At 41.3% G+C, this 26,494-nt stretch overlaps 1 protein-coding gene across 6 annotated transcripts in view; it reads right to left on the bottom strand.

The window, feature by feature from the left end:
* Positions 1–26,494, bottom strand: part of SAMD12 (sterile alpha motif domain containing 12) — a 175,201-nt gene that overhangs the window by 70,383 nt on the left and 78,324 nt on the right. For 3 of the 6 annotated variants that reach the window (XR_014579562.1, XM_083823827.1, XM_083823826.1), the window contains exon 4: positions 18,833–18,973. Coding sequence is in view for 4 of the 6 variants with exons in the window: in XM_083823827.1 (XP_083679953.1) it covers positions 18,833–18,973 (141 nt within the window). In the remaining 2 variants the exon portion in view is untranslated. The other 3 variants (XR_014579561.1, XM_083823824.1, XM_083823825.1) reach the window with 2 other exon arrangements.

The raw sequence follows: 26,494 nt of genomic DNA, 5'->3' as shown, positions 1-26,494 counted from the left end.
TTTTCCAGTGCTCAGGGTCTTCTTTAGCTGGCTCCCTGGCCATCGGCCCTCAGCTTGTACTGGTGCAGGGGGTTGTTGCCTCCGGAGGCAGCACTCTTTGTTTTTTGCTGAACTTCCTAAGGTCTATGTCAGCACGCTTCTCCAGAGTGCCCACGTCCCACTGAGTGGCAGTGCTGCCCTCCAGCACACTGAGTACGCCCCCGAATGTGGCATCACCCTACAACTCGCTAAGCGAGCACCCTGTTTCATCCTCACTTTATGCCACTGATTACAACTCTATGAGCCTAAGTCTAGATGATTCTCCATCTATGTTACTAATTATCCTGTCTGTATCTCAGCAGTTTGGGTATAAGGCCTCTGTGGGAGACCATGTCAAAAGCCTCGCTAAAGTCAAGTTCTACAACATGCACTGCTCCTCCTAACTCCTCATCACAGAAGTAAACAGGGCTGGTTTGCCCTCAGTAAACCCACGTTGGCTCCTCCTTGTCCTTCATGTGCCTGGGCTTCTAAACCACAAGAGTTGACTTGTCTCCTCCGTGTTCCCCATAAAACTGTGTTCTATTAATACTCCTTGATAGTTAAAACGCTCCTTACCCCTTGGGCCTTTCCTATCAATATTTCTGTTAAGTAGAAAAATGCAGAAACTACTCGTCCTAAGCTTGTGGGCAGCAAAGTAACACTGAGCTTGTCAGGATGTTGATCTAAATTTGAACATAGCATGTATCAATAAGTAAACATGGCATTTCTTTTTCAGTTAACACAACCTACACATATTTATTCACATGATTAGCACTTCCATACACAACTCTTGATTGATTTTCATTGCTTACATTCTTGTTATACTTGGTCATCAGTAATGATAGACAACACTAAGGTTTTGGGTTGTTTGTTTGGTTTGGTTTTGCTTTTGTTTTTTATTATTTTGGATTCATTTTAACCTCTAGTTGTAAAATAGATCTTAGGGTGTAAAAGTGAAGTTCAGTGAAAATGTTGAAGAACAGTATTTTCTAAATACTCTACATAATCAAGGCAAAACTAAGCTTACCATTAAACTTTTAGTAAGCAGTCTTATTAAGCAAGGAACATTATCTTCACTTGGTGAACTGAATGTCTTACTTCTGGTTACCATATTTCTCAGCATCTCAGAACTGGTAGATGCTATCTCCACTGCATAGGTTTTGTTTAAAGTTTAAAAGCAAAATAAGCTTTTCAGCTTTTTTTTTTCATCCCAAGTGGTTTCTTACCTTTGAATGAACTAGTCAGTGAATTGAAATAGCTGAATAAACATGAAAAAGATATTATCTTTGCACCTGCAGAAGTCAAAAAAGAGCTTAGCGCTTCAACAACAGGTGTTTAACCAGCGACTTTCACCAGTTTGGTTGTCTTGACTTCCTTTGCATTTCAGCAGCAAATACTCCCTGCTAGATGCTGAAAATACAAATTGAAGTAATTACAGAAACCTGTAAGGTCTAAGGTTACTCTGCTGTCTGAAGTTCAAATAAATCCAACGTACTTCTCTTTAAAAAAGTAAATATGCAGCACAGTTTTAATTTAAAAATCACAGTAAATATTTTATACCCACTTTGCACTACACAATTTGCAACTGTTGGAAATACTGCAGTGTTTGATCACAGTTTTTAGTTCTTTGAATTTTTTAAAAAAGAGAAAGGATTAAAAACTGCAACAGACTCCTTGCTGCATAAAACCACCCAGAAAACAGTCATTGCTTCATCCCCCATAGAGTCCAAGTGTGTGCTGAGGGGAAGAAGTGGGAGAGGGGTAGATGTGAATTAATCAGCTTTTGGTATAGGGCTCTGTTGCAAGAACTTCTGAGCAAACACATCACTGGTTTCGTATAGTCTTCATTTCATGCTTTTGCAATTGTAACACAGTTTTTGAAAATTCAGGCTATTCAAGCTGTAACTTGTACAAAATCTTGCTTCACTGCTACCAGTATGGTTCATCCTGGCTCTCTGCATTGAGTTTGACATTTTTCCTACTTCAGACACAGCTCTGAACCAAAAAGCTGAAGATGCCTAATGTTGCTTTTAAAGCTCACAAGATCAGTTTGTGATTGTAACAGTTTATTTGTCTCTGTTTTCCCTTTATTTTAAATGAAAATACCTCCTTATTTATACACGGGGTAAGTTGAGCAATAAAGACAATAGTTCTAAATAAGAATTAGAGATGTTTAAAACCCACAGAAGTGGGCATGGATGAATTTTGTTTTTTGTTTGGCACATCTGTCAAGCACCTAGATCTGATGTGCTGATACAACAAGACAGCTTAAGGCAATAAACATGTCAGATCCATCTGTTCTTTGGGACACAGAGAAGAAAAGGGATTGCTCCCTGCAGTATTCTGTACACTCGAGACCATTTTGGAGAGGCTTCCCTCTGCTGCTGACAGCAATTCAGCTCTACCACTTTAAGCCAGAGGGTTTCCAACCTTGTTTCCTGTGCTCCAGCTGGGCATGTTGTGTGCCCTTGGCTTCTTCTCCCTGCTCTCCGCAGTCTGAGAATCGGTAGTTTGGAAAAAGATGCAACTGCATGGGAATGGCTGCAGCAAAGTCAGGAAACAAAGCACAGAAAGCAAGAGTGGAACACATCCTGGGTGCATGTAACCTCACATCCTGGCTTCTGCCATGGCTTTCAGCAGCTGCATCTCAGACCTGGTGTATTCATGTCCTCCACTACTTTCTTAGAAAAATCACCTCCCAGCCATGTTTTAACAAAAGCCATGTTTTAGCCACCTTCAGCCACATTCAGGGATTTTGGCAGATGTTCAGGGGACACACCTGAAGGAAGAATTAAAATAAAGGTTTCTTGCAGGATATATACAACGCACTGATGTCGAGCTGGCTGTATAGATCTTTAACTCAAGTAACGTCCATCCATTTCTCACTTTTGACTGGCAGGAGAAAAGAGGGAAGAACACGCCCAGCCTAAATGAACCTAGGAGACCCACGTAACAAGCACAAAGCTCAGCTGTGTTCTGCAGTGAGCAGCACACAGTTTTAGACACATGCAGGCAGGAAACAAGAACAGGAAAGCTCTTTTGTCCCACATACCGGTCACACATCCATATTATCCAACCCATCTGAAAATCAAACCTCCAAGAAGACAGAGCTCACTGGAAAAGATCCTGCTTTGCTCAGCCCTGTCAGGTTAGTCCCAATGTTGAGAGGTCTTTAACCTTGTTTCAACTTTTCCCTAAATATTTAAGGCTAACATCGAGCTGTCAGCATTGAATTCAGGCTGTAACAGTCCTGCTGAGAATGACTTGGTCTAGGTCAAAACCACACTGACTCTAACGAAACAAACGGCCAAACATCTTGTCCTCTGACTCCACATGCAGGTCATGCAAGAGAGTAGGGCATAAATACGAGGAGATGGGCTGGGAGGGGTTGTGGGGCGGGAGGAGTTCCCGATCCAAAAACCGCAGCTTCTGCCGTGCAGTGCCAGATGGAGCTGCTCTGCACATCACAGGTGTAAACGCGGATCTCAGATGTGTAAAGCAGCTTCGACCTTCAGCTTATCATTCAACACGTACATAAACAAACAGCCGGCACAGTGGGCTGCAGAATGCGTAGAGGCTCTGGTGAAGCCCTGCAGAAAAAGGGGATGGAGATGGGGGGTAAATTACAGAAGCCTTGCAATGCACGAGGTCGAGCAGTGAGTGATTGGACCTTTACTGTCTCAGTCTGCTAAGCATCAAAGGTGATGGATTAAGCGTATCGCCCACTGTAGTTCAAGGAACTCATGCATGTTATCAGTTTCTTAAAAAGGCCGACAAAAATCGTGAAGGAACAAAACACGTAATTAAAGCTGAGGGTCTGATTAGTGAAACCCAGAAATATCCTTTTGGAAAGCCGGCCCTATTTGCTGCAAATCAGTTTCAGCAGCCAATTTGAAGCTATCACACCAGCACGCTGTTATATGTAAGTTAATAAGCACTTACTATTGATGGTTTCTGCAGTGGCTGTTAAATTTTTAATCATATCCTTAATTTACTGTTTACGTTCTTATCCAATTAAAGTGTGTGTGCATGTGTGTGACAGAGAGAACATGGAAAGCTGTGTTTGCTCGGACATACAAACCCTGGGTGATGTATGTCCATTGGAAACATTTTTTTTCCTCTTCCCTTATCAAATTCAGTGAGACTGCTGTCCTTTTCAAATATAAAAAGATTTAAAAATCTTGCTTTCTAAATGTAGAAGTATGTGTCTCCTCCTGCTTGATTTTTTTTTTTTCCACACAGCCCTCTTATTTTCAGGAGGATGCCATCCCAGTCTGCTGTGCTAAGTTTGCACAATTCTGCTGTTAGGAATGGGCCCCGCTGACCTCTCTGTACAATGCTGTAGCTGGAGTTTTGAAGTGAATGTCATTAAAATGCCCAATGCCTAAAAATGGGCAGCTTTATTGGCACTTTCCTGAACAGAAATCCCAGCATCCCTTTTCATTTGTGGATCAGACATTTAGGTAACGCTCTGGGACATCCTCATCCCCAGCTCAAGCTTTCAATAGATTCCTCCAGCCATAAAAACTAGACGCGCTGAGGAGATGGGAGATGGATCATTTATTTTTAAGCACTGACAATTTTTCACGGTGATCAACAATAAAGTTCTCAATTACAGAAGGAGAGTAAATAAACTGAAGGAGGATAGAGCTTTAAAAAGAGCTGGGTGATGACGGAAGGAGAGAGATTAGAAAATCTCAGCGTCCAAGAGACGAGCTAATCACAAATAAAATGACATTACAGTCCTATTACTACCTCATGCTGAAAAAGTCCAGGCTGCCATCTACTTTATTTTGTTCTCAGGATTAAAAAAAAAAAAAAGCAATTCTATCACTCCAAATATAACACCTCAAATTTCTTTTTCTCTACAGCAGAAGAAAAGTAAAGATAGGAAATCAATATGTTCATAGAAGAAAATAAGCATCTGGAAGTTCCCATATAAGGGAGAAACGAAAAGGCTGCGGATGTCCTGACAGTGGCAGAGCAGGTTGGGTTCCTGTGCGGAGGTAAAAGCCTAATAAACGGAGATGAGTAAACTGCTTTTAGAGAAAATGCTGCAGTTACATTGTGCTTTTCCAGAAGCCCATTAAACCTGCAGCCGAAGCACTGGGCAGTTGCACACACCCTTGTGCAGGGACCGTTCCTCAAAACACCCCCACCAGGGAGTTTTTCTACTGAGTGCGCTCAGACCTGCACTCCAGGAACCGGACTCCTGCCTTTAAAACACAAGCCGCCCGCATCAGCCAGGCAGCTCAAAAAGGCAGCTTCAGTTCTCGTTTTATTCTTTGCCCCCGGGGGCAGGAACTTTCAGCAAGGAAGGATGAGAATATGTAATAAAAGGGAGACAGGAAGGTCTCCAGTAGGCTCGGAGTCCTAAAGATAGCAATGAAACTAGCACGAAGGGAAGGAGGAAACCACCCTCCCACATGAGAGGAAACCCCAAAATAAAACCTTTTGGCAGATGGTAAAAGGCTTTAGCATTCAATAAAATGAACAAGCTGCATGAGAATGCAAAAGAGCTTCAAGGGAGACACAGAAAGCACAAACAAAAGAAGTATGAAAAAGCTTGGTTTTCCAGTCATTCTTTTGTGTTATTATTTTGAGTCGTTTTTTGGATAGGTTTTACCAGCCTTTCTATTTAATTCAAACTATGCAGTTCACGGCTTTCAAGAGACTTACACCTTCATTGCCCATATGAATTACATGAAAGGAAAAAGTTTTCAGCAACTTTTCTGAATTACAAAGCAAAAAGTTAAGTTCCCAATGAGCACTTCGGCTGGAGCTCTCAGCCTGGTCCTGGCCTTCATGTGCACGACTCGAACCACCTTCAGAGAGGCAAGAAAAGCCACAATCCTAAAATAATACTAATGGTTTACTATTTGTATCAGGCTCAACCACATCCAGATAAGAGGAGGAGCTCAGAGGACAGGACCTGTCTAACCCTAGTTATTAAAGAACTTACAGTCAAGAAAAATTGCCAAAGCACAGGTAATTTATAACCCAGGACAGTTTATAAAATGAGTCCATCACTGATTCATACTAAAGGAACACTTAAATTACAAGTAAGAAAACCACACCGAAAACCCTTAACCCAGAACTTTTAATTTATTAATTTTAGCCTTTTTGGTTGGCGCTTTAATTTTACTACCAGTGAGCAGCAGTTAGCTCAGGTGAAAAATTCTTCACAGGAAGTAATAGGATGTGAAAGATGATGCTACGAATTGTAGCAAAAAAAAAAATAAATTCAATTTAAGGGTATAGCATAACCAAATGCTGCTAACAGGTACAGATAACGGCAGAAAAATTAATATACTAAGGCAGTGGAAGATCGGCGGCAAATTAAAAGTAGGTAACATCACTTGTTATATACTTCACGCTGAGAAGCAAAAAATGGCAAAATCTACTGCCTTGCTTTTCCTCTATTCATTTTTAGCTAACCCAAATTAGATGGCTAGGCCTCCAGCTGACAAAGGAAAGAGCCTCCAGAGGGCAATGCATTGTACCTATCATGGGCATCTGTTTTAGAAAGGCACAGATTATCTCTGGAGGTGGCTATCACTCTTCATTGACTACTTGAGAAATGTGAGCAATGACTTCAAATAGACACCTAACTTTTGGCTAGCTAATGTAAGACACAATAAAGACACTTCAAACTACTCAAGCTAAAACTTGTATTTATCTTTGATTAAGCCATTTTAGTAAAGACCATGAATAGAAAAATAAGATAAAAAACAGGTTTTGTGGTTTTTATTTTCATCGGTGATTACGAAATTAGGATTTCAAATAACATAGGTAATGAGCATCATCAAAAGAAAATTTGAGACCAGGTAGGAAATAGGCTTTATATAGCTAAGAAAAAGTTTATAAAGAGAACAACGCATCAAAACTGTATTTTTGATATAATAAAATTGGCAAGGGATCACGATATTTTTCAATTTTAGAAAGACCTATGCTGACTTAAAGAACAGAACACTTATGCTTCTGTATTTGTGGTTTTAATTAAGTTACTAAAAAGGGTTATGGATTTGATCCAGAGGTCAGCAGAGTCATCGGTACCCTTCATTGATTTGAATGGGCTTTATAGTCTCATGCTGTAGAGGAAAAATGGGGTTGATCTTGTTCTCATTTTAACTAGTTTCACATTTCACCAAAATCAATGGAGCATTACTCCTTCATTTGCCCTCATAGAACCAAGAGCAAAGTTGAGGTCTCATATTTTCAAAGGGAGATTATTTGGATAAAACCAATGTGGAGCTGGTGGTAGACATAGATTTGCATTCTTCTCAGTAACTACTCTTGCTGTATGCTCACTGCATTAGAATTGGTACAGATTGTGTGCATGAGGAGTATGGACCAAGTTTTGAGTCATCTGAAGACTTTCTCAAAGACCTTATCCACGTTAATTATAAGCAGCAGAAACTTAAAGAAGACACTAGCATCAGGTGCTCCTAATTCTTAGAGATATCCATGATAAAAGGATTCATTTTATCTGGTCCCAGCGTCTGTTTAATGTTCCTCATCTAAATACCCTGGGTTCTGGCCATCTGGATCAAGAGAAAACATGGAATAAACTTGCAAAACAAATTCTTATACTAGAATTATCATGTGATCAGTTAAACCATGTAGAAGTAGAGTAAAATTCCCACAGTGACAGGTCCCATTATTAGAGAGAACCAAAGAGATCTCAAGAACAGCAGTAACAGTATAATAAAGGAAAACATGAGTTGCTGACAAAGCAACAATCACACGTTTTAGTGCTTAACACAGCAGCTGATATTTAAGAAGGGAGAAAGAGACCTTATCAACAAACAGTTCTAGCAAGCAAGTATCAGTAAACAACAATAATTCACTCTAAAAAAGAGCTTATTAGGATTAGAAGAAAATAAAACGCTATTTTCACAGCAACAGCTAAAAAACCCTCTACACCTAAAAGATAGATTTCTAGAAAAAAAGACAAAAAAAACTCATAGATATCTCATTTTAAGAAGATACAACCCAGCAAAAAGACATTTGTTACCTTGATGGGCTGTAAGGGCTGGCTATTTTCCATGATCCTCAAAAACTATGATCCAGGTTTAAGTAGAGATCTACAAAAGTCAACAGTATTGGTGATTAGTGTCACAGCCAACAGCTCCACCAGAACGGATGGCAGCTGCAGTGCTGGACACATTAAGGTAATTCATGAGCCTAGAGAAAGATGCATTCAGAAACTCCGCAGGTGACAGCAGATTTGTCAGTGGAGCTGTGGAGGTAGGACTATCCCTCCCTTCCTTTTCCTGTCCCTTTCATGTGAAAAATGGTTTGCTTCAAAAAGTCTTTCAAGTTTGGACCAAGAATTGTAACCGCCTTGACACCGGGGGAGCGATGAGCTTAGGGAATTTGCAAAGGTCTATCTGCATCCTTAATTGCCTGACGCTTTTAAAAGCCAGTCCATTGTCTAAGATAACGCTGATTGCTTCTTCCGGCATCCAGGAGTCTTTAAACGCGGCTGGACCATCTTGGCACCTTATGACAGAAAATCACAAGGCATGGCTGAATAGCGTTTCACATAACTACGCTCTCTGGTACAAGCTGAAGAAATTCCTCACCAATCAACTGCAGTCTAATCGGCCCTTTAAACACTCAGGCTGAGGGGAAACCAGCGAAAGAAAGCTAGAGCAGTAGATATTAATCTCTTGGCCCAACTTTAACAACAATCCTCAGTTACTCAGGAGATCGTAAAGGAATGAAAAACGAAAAGAAATAGCATTAGAAAGAAGCCTTTCCTCTTTGTTTCTCGAACAGGCTGGAGTGAGCTAACACTTTAAAGAAAGAAGGAGATGTGATTACTATTCCCCCTCCATCTCTACCTCTGACATATGCTGAAGAGAAAAGAAAAGAAAAGAAAAAAACATACTGTTTAGAGGACTTTGGAGAACACATTTTAATAACACAAGTTTTGCATTACTGCTCCCTGAACAAAGACATAATCAGTTAGAAAGAACCCCTTCTTTTTGCTTTGCAAAACCTTTTTTTTCCAGGTCTTTCTCTCAAAACCCATCTCCTGAAAATCCTACACAACAGTGCTCCCTCAACACAGAAAACACGAACTGAACTTTGGAGTCTGTTGACTGATGTTATTGCCAGCAAAGCTTCCTAACTGGTCTCAGTAAAGGACAAGGCAAAATTATTTGTTTCAAGACCCAGTGTTGAAGTGGCTTCAAATGCACCTCACGGCATCTGATGCCAGCTGATGGCAGCTGGGTGTCCCAGATGAACTGACTGGGAAGACCTGAATCCTATTTCTAGTGGAGAGGGCTCAAAGCTCTACGACCATGTCAATGTATATGCCTTCAGAGTGCTCTCAAGCTTGAAGGGAAACCTTGACGTGATTTCTTGTTCACATACGAAAGCCTTTACCATGCTTTCCCTATAGTTCCTGAGGATGAGCTCCAGCTCTCTTGTATAACTGAATGAGTGTGCCTGCTCAGAGTCCTGACATTTCGTATCGGGCTGTCTGGATATAAAACGAAGCGAGCACTCCTAAGCCCAGATGTTTTCTAATGAGGTTGTCTTCAGGTGGACATCAGTGGTACAAGCCAAGTGTATGTAAACTAACTCATTTTCTAACTGTGTGGATAACTGAGAATAAGCTCTAGGATGTGGGTGAAACCTTAGTGCGGTTGAGGAGCTTCAGAACTGTATGGCATTGCCATGCATGCACAGCCTAAAACTCAACCCTTTACTCATATACTGAGAAACACAAAGACTTACTCAGTGGCCTTAGAGATGACTCCTGAGTTCTGTAAGGAACGACTCACTGCAGATTTTCACAATGCGTCCTTTCTTCACACAGGTAATTTTTAATAAGACAGGTGACTGGGAGTCATTTTTTTACTGGTAAAAACTTTGAAAATTCTGTGAATGTAAAACTACGCATAACAGTACACAGTTCAATATTCATAGAATGGCTCGGGTTGGAAGGGACCTTAAAGATCACCCAGTTCCAACCCCCTGCCATGGGCAGGGATGCCACCCGCTAGATAGGCTGCCCAAGGCCCCATCCAGCCTGGCCTTGAACACCTCCAGGGATGGGGCATCCACAGCTTCTCTGGGCAGCCTGTGCCAGGGCCTCACCACCCTCAGAGTGAGGAATTTCTCCCTAATATATAATTTGAATGTAGGCTGTTTCAGTTTAAAGCCATTACCCTTGTCCTATCCCCACAGTCCCTGACAAAGAGTCCCTCCCCAGCTTTCCTGAAGGCCCCCTTTAGGTACTGGAAGGCCACTGTAAGGTCTGCCCGGAGCCTTCTCTTCTCCAGGCTGTACAAGCCCAACTCCCCCAGCCTGTCTTCATAGGAGAGGTGCCCCAGCTCTCTGATCATCCTCGTGGCCCTCTTCTGGACTCGTTCTAATAGGTCCACATCCTTCTTATACGTTATGATCCCACAACACAGCTGTAACTGAACTGCAAACAGAATAATAGGTTTATTTAAAAAAAACATTTATCTGGCCACTTACTTCCATTAATATTCACGTTGAAAACCGTGGCTGCTGTATTGATGTTGTCATCTGCTGGAATTAGCACTTAAATAAAAAAAATTACAGGTGTCTCATGAGTACTATCCTCAGGCTGCATAGAAGAAAATTAAGTATTTGTTGACAGCTGTTCAGAATTTTGTTAGAATTCAGAACTCCTTAACGTCAAGGACCACAAGATCATTGTTAAACACTTCAATATATTACTTTATAGGGAATCAATTTCAATTAAAATCCATTCAAATAGTGACTGGAAAAATTCTATAATATTGATCTTCAGGGGGAACTAGCATAGCTAAAATTATTAATCATACCTGAACGCGTCATAAAACACTGGTCTAGTACCCATGTTTTATGATCATGTCAAATAAAAAGGTTAAAAAAATCAACCCTTTCCTTTGTGGAAGATGCTGGAGATCTGCATACTGCTTAGTAATAAAAAAAAAACAGATCATAACACTGCTGACCGACTGTATGACTGAGTAAATGAAGGTGCTCTATCACAGGTAGCATAAAAGCCATTAAGAGAAAACTTTTATTTGAATAGAACCACATTCATTTTTAAAATTACATTACAGAAATGCTTTTAAAGAAATTGAGTGAAAGAAGAGAAAGTTTTAAACAAAACACATACTTTTTATATAACTTAGAAAAGCAAGTTTACAAAGGTATAAAAAGGGGAGGGTTTTTCTCCCACCTCCCTTGATTCTTTCCAGTAATTATAAATCTTTATTGCACAGGCCATAAATGCTAGCAACAACAGGAAGAAAAAATGCTTTTGAACTATTTGGCAAAGTCCACCTACGGGAATTGAAAACAGCAAAACTTTATATTTTCAAAAAGGGTTTAAGTGACTTTCGTGTTTGTTACAAGTACCAATATGGTGAAACACTTTGCTAACAGAACACATTTATGCAGGCGTCAGTAACGCTGGTTTCATAAAATCAGAAATACTGTGTTATCTGAGTGAAGAGGGCAATCCATCCAGCCTTCAGAGCCGCATTTTGCTGCTTGGGAGTCTACATCTAGGCATAGCGAGTGGGAATTGATCTCACCTAATATTAGTCGTCTGCCCTGTAGACAAATATACCTGACAGACATCCTGAACTTTTACAATAATCAATGGAGAGCAACAGGAACAATTCCTCTGATGTGTCTGAGATGTGACTGGTCTGTACGTGAAATACAGAGGATGCATGCCTACTACTGCACGCACATAACAGTGGGATTGCTTCGTCTCTGTAGAAGGCAGAAGAGTCCCAACCCAAGGCACACAAAGGTAGGCTTTGGCAGTTTGGGCTCCACTGAGGATGCCATATTTCCGTTTGTAAAAAGATTTCTTGTGAAGAACTTGGTTGATGACAAAATAAGACAGATACTAAATGGATAGCAGAAGAATTAGGCAGGGATTCTTCCTAATGCAGTACTTCTGGATGCTGGGGAGCACACGGGGATGAGACCACAGAGAGAGTCCAGGGTTCTTGGCTCTGTCAGAGACAGAGCATTTGGAAGTGGGATAGCGTTCTGATCCAGAAGGACATTTCCTATCCTCTTATTTCCAGCTCTGCTCATTCAGATTGTCCATAAAGGTGTTAGCTGTTGAAGACTACATCAACCAGAAGCCCAGCAGTGTAAATTCCTATGCATTTTCCAAGGGGTAGGAAGGTATAGTTAGAGCTCTGATTCTTCATTTATTTCACAAAACAACTATCAATCCTAATTTTATTCTAGGCCCGATTTCTGGAAAACCTCATTAGAAATGACAAGTATGTTACATTGTAAATGGCACCATCTTACAATATGTAGACGTGATTTATTTGAATTCTGTGTGAACAACTGTACCTATTGCTGGAATCCCTTTTAACAGCCTGTTCTTTTCAGCTGGGTGAAAACAAGTGATTTCTGCTGGCATTGATCACAAACAGCTGCTGTTAAATCACAGCCTCTGACTGTTCAAAACTTTCCTATTTGGTTGAAAGTCTTTCATGACTGGTCACAGCACAAACAGCAATATTTAAATTTTTTTCTTAAACCTTTTAGCAAAATTGTTTCTTCTCTTTCCAGTTTACACAAGAGTGGGGAAATATGCATATATATAAAAATATATATGTAAGATGTATTCATTCAACATGTAAGACAGTTTTGGGTATGGATTAGCTTAGAAGGGCCAAACTCTCCACACCTAATTTTCCAGCATACTGACTTCTAAGAAATTTGAAAAGCAGGAATGAGAAAGAAAAAAAAAAACACAAAACAATAAAACAGTAAGAAAATGAGACACTGCAATCAATCGTATAAAATGGATAAAACTGCATTCCCACTAGACTAAGTTGCAATATCATGTATAGAAACATATAAAAATGCAAGCATCTAATAGTATTATACAGCTAAAATCTTGCCGTAGAAGTTCATCAATACAAATTTCATAGCTGCTTACATGTTTCCTTATTCAAACTCCAAAATAATATGCTATGCAATTCTGTGCTAAGCACATCCAGAGTGCACTACAAGGTATCGTCCAGTGTTCTGGAACTTACTCTGTCAGCTGGCTCACTTGGTTGTTTGATATGAATATATATATATTAGCATCACAGCAACAGCTAAAAGGTAACTATTAGAACCATGGCAATTCAGTGGTCTATCAGGGACTGTTGATTGCACTGTGGAGTCTATTCTTCAGGTTAGAAACCAGAAACGTGCAATTCAAATAACTGATGCCATAGATGGAACTTGATATTCATCATCACCGATGCATGTATTTTAAACATTTTTATCTGTGCTCAAATAGACACTCCACATACAATATTGTACTTCAGCTAAAACAAATGAAAACTATAGAGAAAGCCTCAGTGCATAGTTGTAACCTGAAAAAATTGATTTTCAGAAACCTTAACAGTGCCTAAAGTCTGAAAAACCTCTCAGAAACAACCACAGCTTCTGACTACCAAGACTATATCCTCTTTAAGTGCTGCATATGTCCTTGACCAGGAGAAAAATACAACAAAGACTGCTCTTTTGTACTCTAGGATGGCAACAAAGTCATTTTATGGTCTTGGAAGAGAAGTGTTAAGCACTTAGCACAAGTGCTAAGATTCCTACAGCGGCACAGGAGAGAGAACATACAACGGAAGGAAGTGAGAGGGGTAAGGACATATAGAGAAAATAAACCAGTACAGAGAAGACTAAAACTTCTTTTTCTGTAACCAGGCAATTTACCATGTTGAGTCCTGGAATACAGTAGTTTATCCCTGGACTTTTGGACAAATTGTGCCAATATTTCCATGCTGTTCTTTATTTTAGATTTATGAGGTCTCTTAGAGATTTTGGAGCACAACAGGAGCACAAAGCAAAGGAAATCAGCTGGGAATTAAGTTTGCTGAAGCTTTTCTGAACTATCAAGTGTTTTTTTCTGTGCATTGGATAGATGCCATGTATGCAGCATATGCAAGAAACATTTGCATAGTAATTTGTGCTAGAAGAAGAAAGGCTCTTCCTGACTAGCTGGAAGCTTCCACTTAGGGAAAAGAAAAAAGGTGAGGTCAAGATAATGAAAACAAAAGAAAACGGGTGCCTGGTAAGAGGAGAGTCAACATTTCAAATGCCTCATGGCTCAGAACACCACCACAGGGACATGAAACCCAAATTCCACAAGTGTTACACACTTCCTCCCATCAGCTGCCTGGGAAGGCAAACGCACTGCCTACCTTGAGCGCACGCAGAGGCAACATCTGCTGTTTTTTACAGACATGAAAAAGAGTTTTTCTGGCGGAAGGAACTCTTGGTTCCTTAGGTGCCAAAACCTTGAGTCCAGAATGTACCCAGGAAAGAAAACAGTACATCAAGGAAGTGTAACAGGATCACCCTCTATCACGAACTTCAGTTGTTCTGACTTCTTTACAAGGATGACAAAGAGTTGTCCTGATCCCAAGCCACGGTTCTTTAAGAGACATAAAAGACAGTAGACAACAACAGTTCACATACTGCTGTATCCATAAAGCCTACACAGCAGGGTGATGGCAAGCTGCAGTCTTCTCTTGATTCCAAAAGACTTTCCAGTCCTGCACTTCAGAAGGCCCTGTGTTCTCAGATCTTCTCACTGCTCGAGCCCCTTTCAGGCAGGTGTGTAATTCCCAGCCATTCATGCTGTGCACCAGACCCATCACAACAGGGAAGGTCTTCCTATGTGGGAATTCAGACAATGGGAGTAAGTCTAGCACTTCAAGGCTTTGATTATGGAAAATGACAACGAACGTCCTCAGACGCGGTCGTGCAAGCTGGAAAGGCAGCGTTCAAATTCCTCCCGCCTTCAATATTCACAAGGAAGGAGCGGACAAGGTGAACAGGAATTAGGGTAATGTTTCCGACAGGCTGGGAGGGTTCGGTGCCAAACAGCTGAAACTTTCTCTGCTTGATCATGCCTGACTTTACTCTAGTACTAAAAGGCTGCTAATACTACAAAAATCCTTAAAACGGGGTTCAGTGGGGTGGGGTTCGTAGTCCTGGTTTATTCGCCACACTGACCCTGAAAGCAGTATTTCTGTTACCAGTTTCCTCTAATGCCCAGTGAACAATCCGTCTCTGGAATATGTGGCTCCTACTTCATCTTTCCTCAGAAGATGAGATGCACCTTTGAAGGCCCTCTAGTTCCTTTCCTGGAAGAATAAAATGCTAGGGCATTATAATACATTTTGAATGGGACTATTCTGGAAATCGAAGGAAGAAGAAAAATTGGTCTTATTGTGGTTACCAATGGGCACATATGTTTTTCAGTAGCTTAGCACCAGGGCAGGATGAGTATAAAACTTACTGAAGAAATAATGCCAACAGGTATCAACAGCTGTGATGCTTTTCAATGAAGCATAAACCCTTATTCTAACACATTTTTCTAGCAGGAGATTTTTTATTTTTATTTTATTTTTATTTTTTTAAGAAAATGGCACATCCTGTGGCCAGGCAGCACATTAAAGTTGCGCTTTGCCCTATATGAAACTCAGAGAGAAGCATAGGAGAGGCTCCAATGTCATCTTAAATGCAGGTATCTGAATTTTAATCTAAATCCAAAAGTGCCTCATAAACTCAGCCCTATTAGCAGATGGCTGTCTGTGGATACTTTGCTGAGAATCACACACAGCATTGTTCTACCATTTTGAGGACAGTCTCTGCTATGCTAGCCAAAACCAGGACTCACATTGAAAAATCTCAAAATAACTTCTTTGTGTAGTTATGTAAGGCTTTTTTTTTTTTTTAAATGATCTTTCAGCTCAGGTTTTGAGTGGAAACAGTACAATAATGGTGTTTCCAGCAGTGTGCAGCTCTCCCTAAGAGACACTGGAAGATATTTTGTCAAATTAGTTCCTCAACATCACTAAGTCTAGGAAAAAAGCAGAGATCAGTAGTTGGGCCTGTACCCTTCTATCCTAGCGCAGGTTGGAATAGCATTTCTGCAGATAATAGCCTCAATCAGGCAGTCCTTACTCCAAAGAAAAGTCTCCCTAAAACTCGAGACAAGTCTTCAATTACACAATCACATACTATTCTGGCTTTAAGATCCCCAGAACTGACTGGATGGTGTGTCCTGAATGAAGAAGAATGAAGCAGTTTTAAGCAATTTTCTAAAACAGGAGTGGAAAAGAATGCTAGTTCTCTATTGAGTTTTTAAAATGAGGTTAACTTTCTCTGTGGACAACAGAACACAAAAACACTTAAAATACCTGATAAATACTACATAGTGCTTTTTTTGAAACTTTCCCTGTCCCCTCCAGCTTCAATCAGGATACGAAGAGAAGTCAGTGGAAGTCGTTTTGCTGACATCAATGGGCTCTGAATTAGGACCTCACTGCTTGTAACCCTGCTGGTGTGTTAAATGAATTCAGAAAGGATTTTTAGTGGCTTCTTTTACCTAAAGATCTCTTGAGCTCTGCATCGAGAGACAGAGGGCTTTTTCACGTTTTTGGAGGACATTTTGGAGGACAGCAGAGGACAGTGTAGCTACTGCTGCACTGAGGGCTGCATTTTGCAAGTTGAATTTTCAAAAAGCAGAAACTGCTGGCATGCAAATCTGTTACTCTTCAGAGAAAAAAAGATCTCCAAAACAGAAGAAAACTTAGAGCAAACTATTTCAGTAACAACCTCAATTAGAAATGTATAAGCCATAGCAAGCGTGGACACTGTTTGAAGAAACTGGGCAAGGGGACAGAACCAGTTTCAGAGAAAAACTGACATCCAGTTTTACAGGCTGCACTTATTTGAGAAAATGTATCTTAACCTTAGTACTTGCAAACAGGCACTCTCAGCAGACACACTCCAGCTTGGTGTAAATGAAGTGATAAGGGATAGGAACACTGCTGTCAACCTATCACTCATCGTCCCCTGCTCTGGGATCACACGATTAGCACAGACCTGCTGCACGAGGGAACATTCAGTGGACAGCTGTACAGCCCCGTAACTCCTGCTCTATTTAAGGAGGCTAAAATGGAGCTCAGTGCAGCACAATGGCTAGTGCCACTCCGGGGGAAGACAGCAGGAGCTGCAGACCATCAGCTTTTTGTAAGCTTGTGCTGTTTTTCATAAAGCACACGATGGCATGCCTTTATATGATCAGACTAAGCAACTGTTCTCTCTACAAGGCAGAGAGAGACTACATTAAACACACACCCATACATCAATTGCTGAACTTTCTTTCATAGTTCAGTATGTGTTTATTCATGCCCTTACCAAAGTCCAAATTTGTATCTTCAACTGCACAGACAAGGATTAAATCTCAAAGGATGCTTCACTAAATTCCTTGAAATAGCAGTCACCGCTGTCTGACTGATCATGACTCATAGTTGATGTGTCCGGAGGGAAGCCAGAGAGAAACAGAAAAGGAGAAGCCTGGAAAAACGTAGTCCTCAATACAGGTTCATGCGGAAATCTATCCACAGTGACCGACTGACCCACATTTACAGCTCCTGGATCTTCACTGTCCCATATCAGTAGAGTTTACTTCCATAAACCAGCCTGCGGCAGTGATGGTTGACAACCAGAACTTCGCAGCCTGTAAACTTTCCAATAACATTTCTTATGTAGGGGAAGAGAGAACCCAGACAATACCAGAGAAAAGGATGTAGTAATAATGGATGAAAAGATGAATGGATGAAGGGAAGAGGGCTCTACACATCTGGCGAGCACTGATGCTTCAGCATGAGCGCTGCCTTTGACATGACAAAAGACGAGGTGAAGTCGTATTCACAGATCATGGTGATATAAAGGAGCCCTTAAAGCTCCTCATCACAATCCACAAGACACCGAGCCTGAAGGAACTATTCAGCTCTTTCAGATAAAATGCAGCTTACTCAACTAATCAGAGAGTTTTTCCCCAAACACAGTGAGAAAGGCTTAATCGGGAACATAATGTCATGTGTGAAGGACGTTTTGTTAAAAATATACTGCATGTACTGAAGAACTCTATTTTTTTCATACGATGTGACATATTACAGGCACTGAACCAAAACGCCACAGAAGTGTGCGGTTTATGCTATCTGACTGGACTACCAAACAATGTTTAGCATTGAGAAAGTACTGCAGATATGTATCAAAAGATGTATAAATGTTACTTTACACTGTTACCACAATGACTGCTTTTCTTCTGTGTTACCACAGCTGTTAAAAAGCCCTAATAGAAAACTAATAATGCAAGTCACTATAAAACATCTTAACCTCATTTTGAAAATATGTACAAGCTTTTTTGTTACTCCTGCTTCCCTGTCTCCTAATCAAGATCTCCATATTGAGCCCAGTTTTGCTTTTTTTCAGCAGCATAAATTAGAAGCAACTCTATTCAAGTCAATAAAATTACTCCAACATGAAAAAGGAATCAGCCATCTGCAAAAAGCAGAGTCTAACAGGTAATTTTCCACTGACAGCTCTTACCATAAAACAGGTTACAGAGATTACTCTTTTATCTCACATTGAAAGTAAACAATTAATGCAAAATGTACAGTGTCTATGAAGACAGCATGTTCTCTTCTTGTTCCCTTTATATGTAATTATTTTCATGTTAGTAAGCAGACATTTAAGTAAGACCACCATCAGTGGTAGATGGAGCCTACTCATCATGCAAAACAGGCAACTGAACATCTCTGTTTATTTGTGCATTATTTTACCTTTTGTTCCCAACTTGGAAAGCATGTGGAATCTATGAGGCATTTTCACGCATCATTTCTTGCTGCAGAATGTCAAGTCACCTTTTATTCCCTCAGGCAAACTTCTCCTACCTGATCTCAAGAGCTGCCCACACCGAAATTATTTTTCATACCTTGTGTAAGCAGCTGGAGGTTTCGGACTTCTTCTCTCACCTTCAGCTGAAGGACTTGCTGCAGAATGTGCTGTCGCAGGCTTTCCTGGGCAATGCCCATTCGTTCAAGCTTTTTGTCAGTAAGTCTCAGCAAAGCACGGCCTGGATGCAAAAGTCAGAAAGAAAAATCACACAAGGATTTCCGTTAATGTAATATTCTCACTCTGACAGGCTAATTTCCTACAGCAAAAGCTCCCAGCCCTGAAATACTTCAGTCTGAGATGACAGAGTCTCCTCGGTTAGGTACTGTTTTACTGTCAGAGACTTATGTTCCACTTTTCCCTTTTCTCTTGACTTTATATATTGTTTTGATATTTTGCGAGCCATTTGGACATGGAAAATTGGTATCTAGTGCCATTTTAGATGACCAATTGCTGTAGCTGAGTGCCAGCTGGTCTCCCCCAGAAGCCTACAATTGGTCCAGGTGTCTAAATAGGCCCTCACCTATTATCAAGCATGTAAATTACTGTCAAGAAACCACCAGTGAAAGTGAAATTTGACCAATTTAATCAATTTTTAGATATGCCAAGGATGAACGTTGTTGCAATTCAGACATGTTTATAGTGTAATAGCAACACCTCTCAGGAGAGCCCTATACTTGGAGATCCAGCCTTCCAAATCCCTCTAAGCAGTAACCTATCACAGCAAAACAGAAAAAATGAGCCAGAGACTTCCTTTATACATCCCCATACACAATCATTTGTATCTAAGTCATTCCTGAAAAAGCTGTTTGCCCAGCTATAAAGATTGCCCTATTACAGCCTTTGCAGGCTTTGAACTCTCTGTTCGCGACTTATCTTCTCCATTAGGGTAATGTTGCACCACGGTCCCATGCAGATTGTAGATATTAAAAACAATCCCCACTCCCCACATTCTGCTAGTGGAACTCTGACTCCATCTTTTGGGCACCTTCACGCCATGAGCAAACAGGAGGAAGGCGGCACATTGGTGGAGCCAACACTAGAGAAGTATTTGGACCAAGTAGAGAACCAAAGCATCAAGCAGAGCCTTATATTAGGAGGAAAACAAACAAACCTTACTCTCTTTCATTTTCACTAGTTTTGTGAGCTAATACAGGGAGGAGAGTCCTGTGGCCCTCTACTGCCTCTTATTTCCCAACGTCTATGTTTGCCTGGCCACAGATGCCCTGGCTGACACTGGCAAAGCACACTGGAGCTACATCGATACCACCTTGGAAAGTAGCACGACGCTTGGTTCAATTTTTTAAACAGACTGAACTTTTTACTTCCTCTAGTTCTAATGGCAAGCACTTTTAATTATTAAAAATCCCTTCTTTGATTTCTCAGGCTTTATTCTGAAAGCAGAAGAGGATGGTGAAGAAGAAGTTACTCTCTCCACAACACAGCAGCCTCTGTGCTGCCATTAGTGGGGCTTTTGGATGAATGGTGCAATTTAGCTCATCATAAAGCATTACTCAACAGCAAGATAAGGACCTTATTCAATCTCTTTCTTTACAAAACAGCAATATGGGTACAGAATTTTTATGATTATTTTAATTAAAGAATTTGAGATAAGTTAACCACCAATAATTCAAGGGGACACATAAAATTTGCCCCAAAACCAAGTAGTTAGCAGCATCCCCTTCAATAACTGCTACATTTCACTCATAAAAAGTTCGGTGAAGTGGTTGGTGGGATCTTGATATGATGTAAATGTAATGTAAAGTGCTGGGATGTTATTATTAACAATGCAAGATCTCATTGATCAAATGAAAAATGACAGGGTTCATTCATTTCCTGCCCTTCCCTGTCTCTCAAGCACTCAATACCATGGAGGATGACCTTTTGATTAGGAAAAGTTTCTTTGAAATCATAAACAAGAAGAATTCTATGGGTTAATGTAATAACAAACTATGGAAATTAGTTCCTTGCAGATCAATGCCAGCTGTCCAATTCCCTCGGTGATAGAGATAGTAATAATGACTTCAATTTTTATGTCGCCTTATCACACTAAAACATCTTAAAGCAATTTACAAAGGATGTACAGCAGCCTAACAGTATGGTCCGTAATGTCAATCTAGCAACTGAAAGCAAACAAAAAAATAAACAAACCATCAGTTTAAAGAGTGCCAACATCCATGTCATCTTAGGGCAGGGAGTCAGCAACAGTAATATGAAAAGACAGACACAGGCCATGTATCTCATCCAGCGTCCTCCACCTCTTTTTGGCCATGGATATAGTCACCACTCTTTACTTCCTCAGGGCACCTCTTTATTTCATATTCAAGTCAGTTTTCTACCCCAGTCGCTGCCTTTGGAAGTTGAGTGTGCACAACACAGAGACATCTCTTTTCAACTCCTGGCATGCTAGTTCCTCTGTGGCTTTGGCTCAAAGCACAATGCTATCGGGAAAAAATGTCTTTGACTCATACTATTTGCAACAGCTTTTACAAGCTGCCTTAGATTAACTCTTTCCTGTACCAAACACAAGGTGACCTGTTGAGGCAGTGATGAGGCAAGAAGGTAAACATCCATAGGCAGAAGTTGGCATTTCCAGAATGCAGGAAGTGACCTGAACTAAGACAATCAAATCCAATCCTCCCCATACTATCTTTCTTCCCTCTCAACACTCAAAACAACAAAATTCAAGTCAGAACTGGAATAACTTATTATACTGGTACTAAGTCATGACTTTGAAAAGATAGAGCTAATGACTGGAGTCACCAAAGCCAGTTAGTTACTAAGACCAAGGTCCTAATAATCAACTAATGATTTCAGATGCTTCACTGTATTGCTTCCTGTACGGTATGTACCTGAAAAGTGCTAAGGAGTCTGTAAAGGTTATTGAACACTGAGCTTAGATGTCCAGAGAGGTTGTGGAGCCTCCATTTTTTGGAAATACTAAAAACCTGACTAACAAGGTCCTGAACAACTGGCTTTAGTTGGCCCTGCTTTGAGCACGGGGACAGGACTAGACGATTGCCAGAGGTGCCCTCCAACCTCTGCTATTCTGTGCTGCTGTGGCTCAACCTTCATGAAGGATCTCAAGATTAAGATCTATTTTCATTGAAAAAGAGAGGATTAATGAAGAAAATTAATAAGCATACCCAAAAGATGGTCATTTTGGCAAGCATCAGAGATAAAAGAGACAGCTATGCAGAAACCATTGGGCTAGATTTTTAATTCTCAGAGCATGTTGGACAGAATATATTATCAAGAGCAGAACACGTAACAAGCATAAGGTTTTTAAAGAGTGTACACTGATCTCTGCTAGGACACAAGTAAGGAACTTTACTTACAACTCAGGAAAAGTTCCTCAAACTAAAGAATGGCTGCTACCTCTTTAAAGGCTGTTTTATATATATGTAGAAGTAGCAGCTACATGCATAAAAGACACTACATTTTTTTTCTAAAGTATCTTGGCCAACAGAACAATAAAGATTGTAGTCACAAACACATAGGCCTTGGCTCAAGTTATTTGCACGGCAGGGAACCAAATGCTTTAAAAAAAAACCAACAACCCTCAGTATCTCTATGCATCTTTTAGCACCTAAAACCCAGCCCTCACATATTCAGGAAGGAACAGCCATGGAACGTTCTGAGACACCCCGAGGGCAGACACAGAATATAAAATACTTTCCAGCTTAATAATGGATTGATGGCCTAATTTCTTCTAATATGACTTAGCTGTTACAGATCTCATCTGATCAAGCTGGGATTAGATGAAAATTTAAGTGGAGGGAGAAACATTGCATGCCACAGAACATTAATACGAGTATAAGCATTGGTCCAATGAGGTTGGCATTGGCCCTAGAGCAAGGAATGTGGCGCGGTCGGCTGTACCTAATCAAAAATGCTCATACCTCCCCTCATGGGTACAGCCTACTGCTCCTCTTCTTTTCCCTGAGCCTGTGAAGCTGACAGTTCACAGACATCTAGAGGGAGACCATGCTAGAAGCCCTGATAGTATACTTGTAAAGGAGGTGAATGCTTAAGGAAGAAAGGATTTATTAAGTGTAGAAAGAACTGAAGAAATGCAGGAAAGCAAGAGCAAATAGTAGGAGGTTGATCTCATGCAAAACCGTGAGAACTATGGCTAATTTAAAGTTGATAAGATAATGAACCAAGGGTGGGAACAAACAACGTGTGTGAAACATGGCCAAGAAAGGTGATCTTGTCTTCTGAGTGCAACCTGACAGGCACTCATGAATATCAAGACAAAATATTCAATTTACTTACCATGGAGCACAGAATCTAACTGAGAACGAAAGAACAGGACAGAGAACACAAGGACATTAAAAATGCCCTACTATCAGACCAGCGGTTCATCCAGCTTTATATTCAGAGATGTATTTAGGGAGAGCTACTTAAAGGGTTACTTTCTGAAGTCATTCCCCTTGAACTGTGCCTGCTACACTAGGGATACTAGAGAGTACATCATTTTTAGCACCTACATATTGTCCTGATGTCCATAAATTTGTCTTCTTAATCCTGCTGATACTGTCTGCCTCTGCAGCCTCCTGGGGTAGCAAATTCCAGAAGCTCACTGCCCATTTTTGCCTGTTTTATATTGATTTCTTACTAACTGCTTCAAGTGTTCCCTAGCTCTTGCACTGCAGTATTTGGTGAACAATTCCACAATCAGCTTATCTGTTGCCTTCATGATTTGTAAACCTCCATCATTTGCCTTTTGATCATATTTCTGGATGACAAACTTAGAAAAACAGGAACACAGAATTCATTAAATCCCTAAATTATCCAAGCTGAAAACCTGAAAAAATATTTCCATGCTAGAAAGACCATTTTAAATTGTTGTTGAAATGATTGTATATTCTTACTTAATTGATAATAATGTGCCTCTCTGGTTTTTGTATAGAACAATTTCAGAGATATTGCTTTTGTATTTATCTCTTTAGTTCCATTAACATATTCATAATTCTAGTTCACTGCTTTTTTCTACTTGAAACAGTCTGATCACAGCTTTCCTCTTTTTTTATACGGGCTGATGTTTGCTTCTCTTCACTTCAGTGCTTGAAAACAAGCCTCCTAGGACTTACCAGGTAAGAAATTTCCGTGACAGAGATAGAGACATTAATATCATTGTTCGGGTGCTGGTGAGACAGAAGTATAAAATCCTCATCACACGCTCAGGAAGGAGGAATTCAGACAAGAACAGGATGAGAGAGGCTATGACTTTATAGTGAGGAATGGTGCAATTATTTCATGTGAGGATGCTAGATAAATGTAAACCCACCTACAGAATGAAAACAGCCTCACAATGGCAGTGGAAAGCGATGAGTACCAGGGAAAGAGAAGAATTATTAAACCAAAGAGCTAAGTTAAAAAGAGGAAAGATGGATATGAACACGATTGAGGAAGCCGGGTTCAGGAAACTTTTGTAAAAAGAAATAGTACAAACCAGCAATCATGCATATTTTCAGAACAAACTTGATATGACTTAATGGTGTTCGTGATAACCCATCAGATCTTATACAGTCCTAGATTTTCTGCTTTCCATATAAGAATTTAAGAGCATGTCTCTTTCTCATGTCAGTCTCATCACTAGTCAACCAGACACATCAGTCACTTCATCATCAATGCACTGGGGCAAATCTACAGCTTTTCCTGCCAAAACAGTTAGATCTCTTTGCCCCACTTCAACTTTCTAACATCTCACTAATGAGGCAAGACCCAGTTGCTTCAAAAGCACAGAATCACAGAATCACAGAATCGTCTAGGTTGGAAGAGACCTCCAAGATCATCTAGTCCAACCTCAGCCCTAACACTAACAAGTCCTCCACTAAACCATATCACTAAGGGCTACATCTAAACGTCTTTTAAAGACCTCCAGGGATGGTGACTCAACCACCTCCCTGGGCAGCCCATTCCAATGCCTAACAACCCTTTCAGTTCTTCCTAACATCCAACCTAAACCTCCCCTGGCGCAACTTTAGCCCATTCCCCCTCGTCCTGTCACCAGGCACATGGGAGAATAGACCAACCCCCACCTCTCTACAGCCTCCTTTAAGGTACCTATAGGGAGCAATGAGGTCTCCCCTGAGCCTCCTCTTCTCCAGGCTCAACAAGCCCAGCTCCCTCAGCCGCTCCTTGTAAGACTTGTTCTCCAGACCCCTCACCAGCTTCGTTGCCCTTCTCTGGACTCTCTCGAGAACCTCCATGTCCTTCTTGTAGCGAGGGGCCCAAAACTGAACACAGTACTCGAGGTGCGGCCTCACCAGAGCCGAGTACAGGGGCACAATCACCTCCTTAGACCTGCTGGCCACACTGCTTCTTATGCAGGCCAGGATGCCGTTGGCCTTCTTGGCCACCTGAGCACACTGCTGGCTCATATTCAGCCAACTATCAACCAGTACTCCCAGGTCCTTCTCCGCCAGGCAGCTTTCCAGCCACTCATCTCCCTGCCTGTAGTGCTGCTTGGGGTTGTTACACCCCAAATGCAGGAGCCGGCACTTGGCCTTGTTGAAGTTCATGCAGTTGACCTAAGCCCATCGGTCCAGCCTATCCAGATCCTCCTGCAGAGCCTTCCTTCCCTTGAGCAGATCGACACACGCACCTAACTTGGTGTCATCTGCAAACTTACTGAGGGTGCACTCGATCCCCTCATCCAGGTCATCGATAAAGATATTAAAGAGGACCGGCCCCAGCACTGAGCCCTGGGGGACTCCACTAGTAACCGGCCTCCAACTGGATTTGGCTCCATTCACCGCAACTCTTTGGGCCCAGCCATCCAGCCAGTTTTTAACCCAACAAAGCGTACGCCAGTCCAAGCCATGAGCAGCCAGTTTCTTGAGGAGAATGTTGTGGGAAACGGTGTCAAAAGCCTTACCGAAGTCAAGGTAGATCACATCCACAGCCTTCCTCTCATCCACCAAGCGCATCACTTGGTCATAGAAGGAGATCAGGTTCGTCAAGCAGGACCTACCTTTCATAAACCCATGCTGACTGGGCCTGATCGCCCGGTTGCCCTGCAAGTGCCGCGTGATGACACTCAAGATAATCTGCTCCATGAGCTTCCCTGGCACTGAGGTCAAGCTAACAGGCCTATAGTTCCCCAGGTCTACCCTCCGGCCCTTCTTGTAGATGGGCGTCACGTTTGCTAGCCGCCAGTCGACTGGGACCTCCCCCGATAGCCAGGACTGCCGATAAATGATGGAAAGCGGCTTGGCCAGCTCCTCCGCCAGTTCGCTCAGTACCCTCGGGTGGATCCCATCCGGCCCCATCGACTTGCGCACATCCAAGTGTTGTAGCAGGTCGCCAACCATTTCCTCATGGATAGCGAGGGCCACATCCTGCTCCCCATCCCCTTCCACCAGCTCAGGGTACCAGGTATCCAGAGAACAACCGGTCTTGCCGCTAAAGACTGAGGCAAAGAAAGCATTGAGCACCTCAGCCTTTTCCTCATCTTTTGTAACTGTTTCCCCCCGCATCCAGTAAAGGATGGAGATTCTCCTTAGTCCTCCTTTTTGTGCTGATGTATTTGTAAAAACGTTTTTTGTTATCTTTAACGGCAGTAGCCAGATTGAGCTCCAGATGAGCTTTGGCCTTTCTAATTTTGTCCCTGCACAGCCTCGCAACATCCTTATAGTCCTCTTGAGTAGCCCGTCCTCTTTTCCAAAGCAAAAATGTCAGACTTACCACTGCA

This window comes from Anser anser (assembly GCF_964211835.1).
Source record: "Anser anser genome assembly, chromosome: 2".
In the NCBI taxonomy this organism is placed as follows: Eukaryota; Metazoa; Chordata; class Aves; order Anseriformes; family Anatidae; genus Anser; species Anser anser.
The sequence above is the reverse complement of the archived record's forward strand: the minus strand, read 5'-3'. Positions and strand labels throughout refer to the sequence as shown.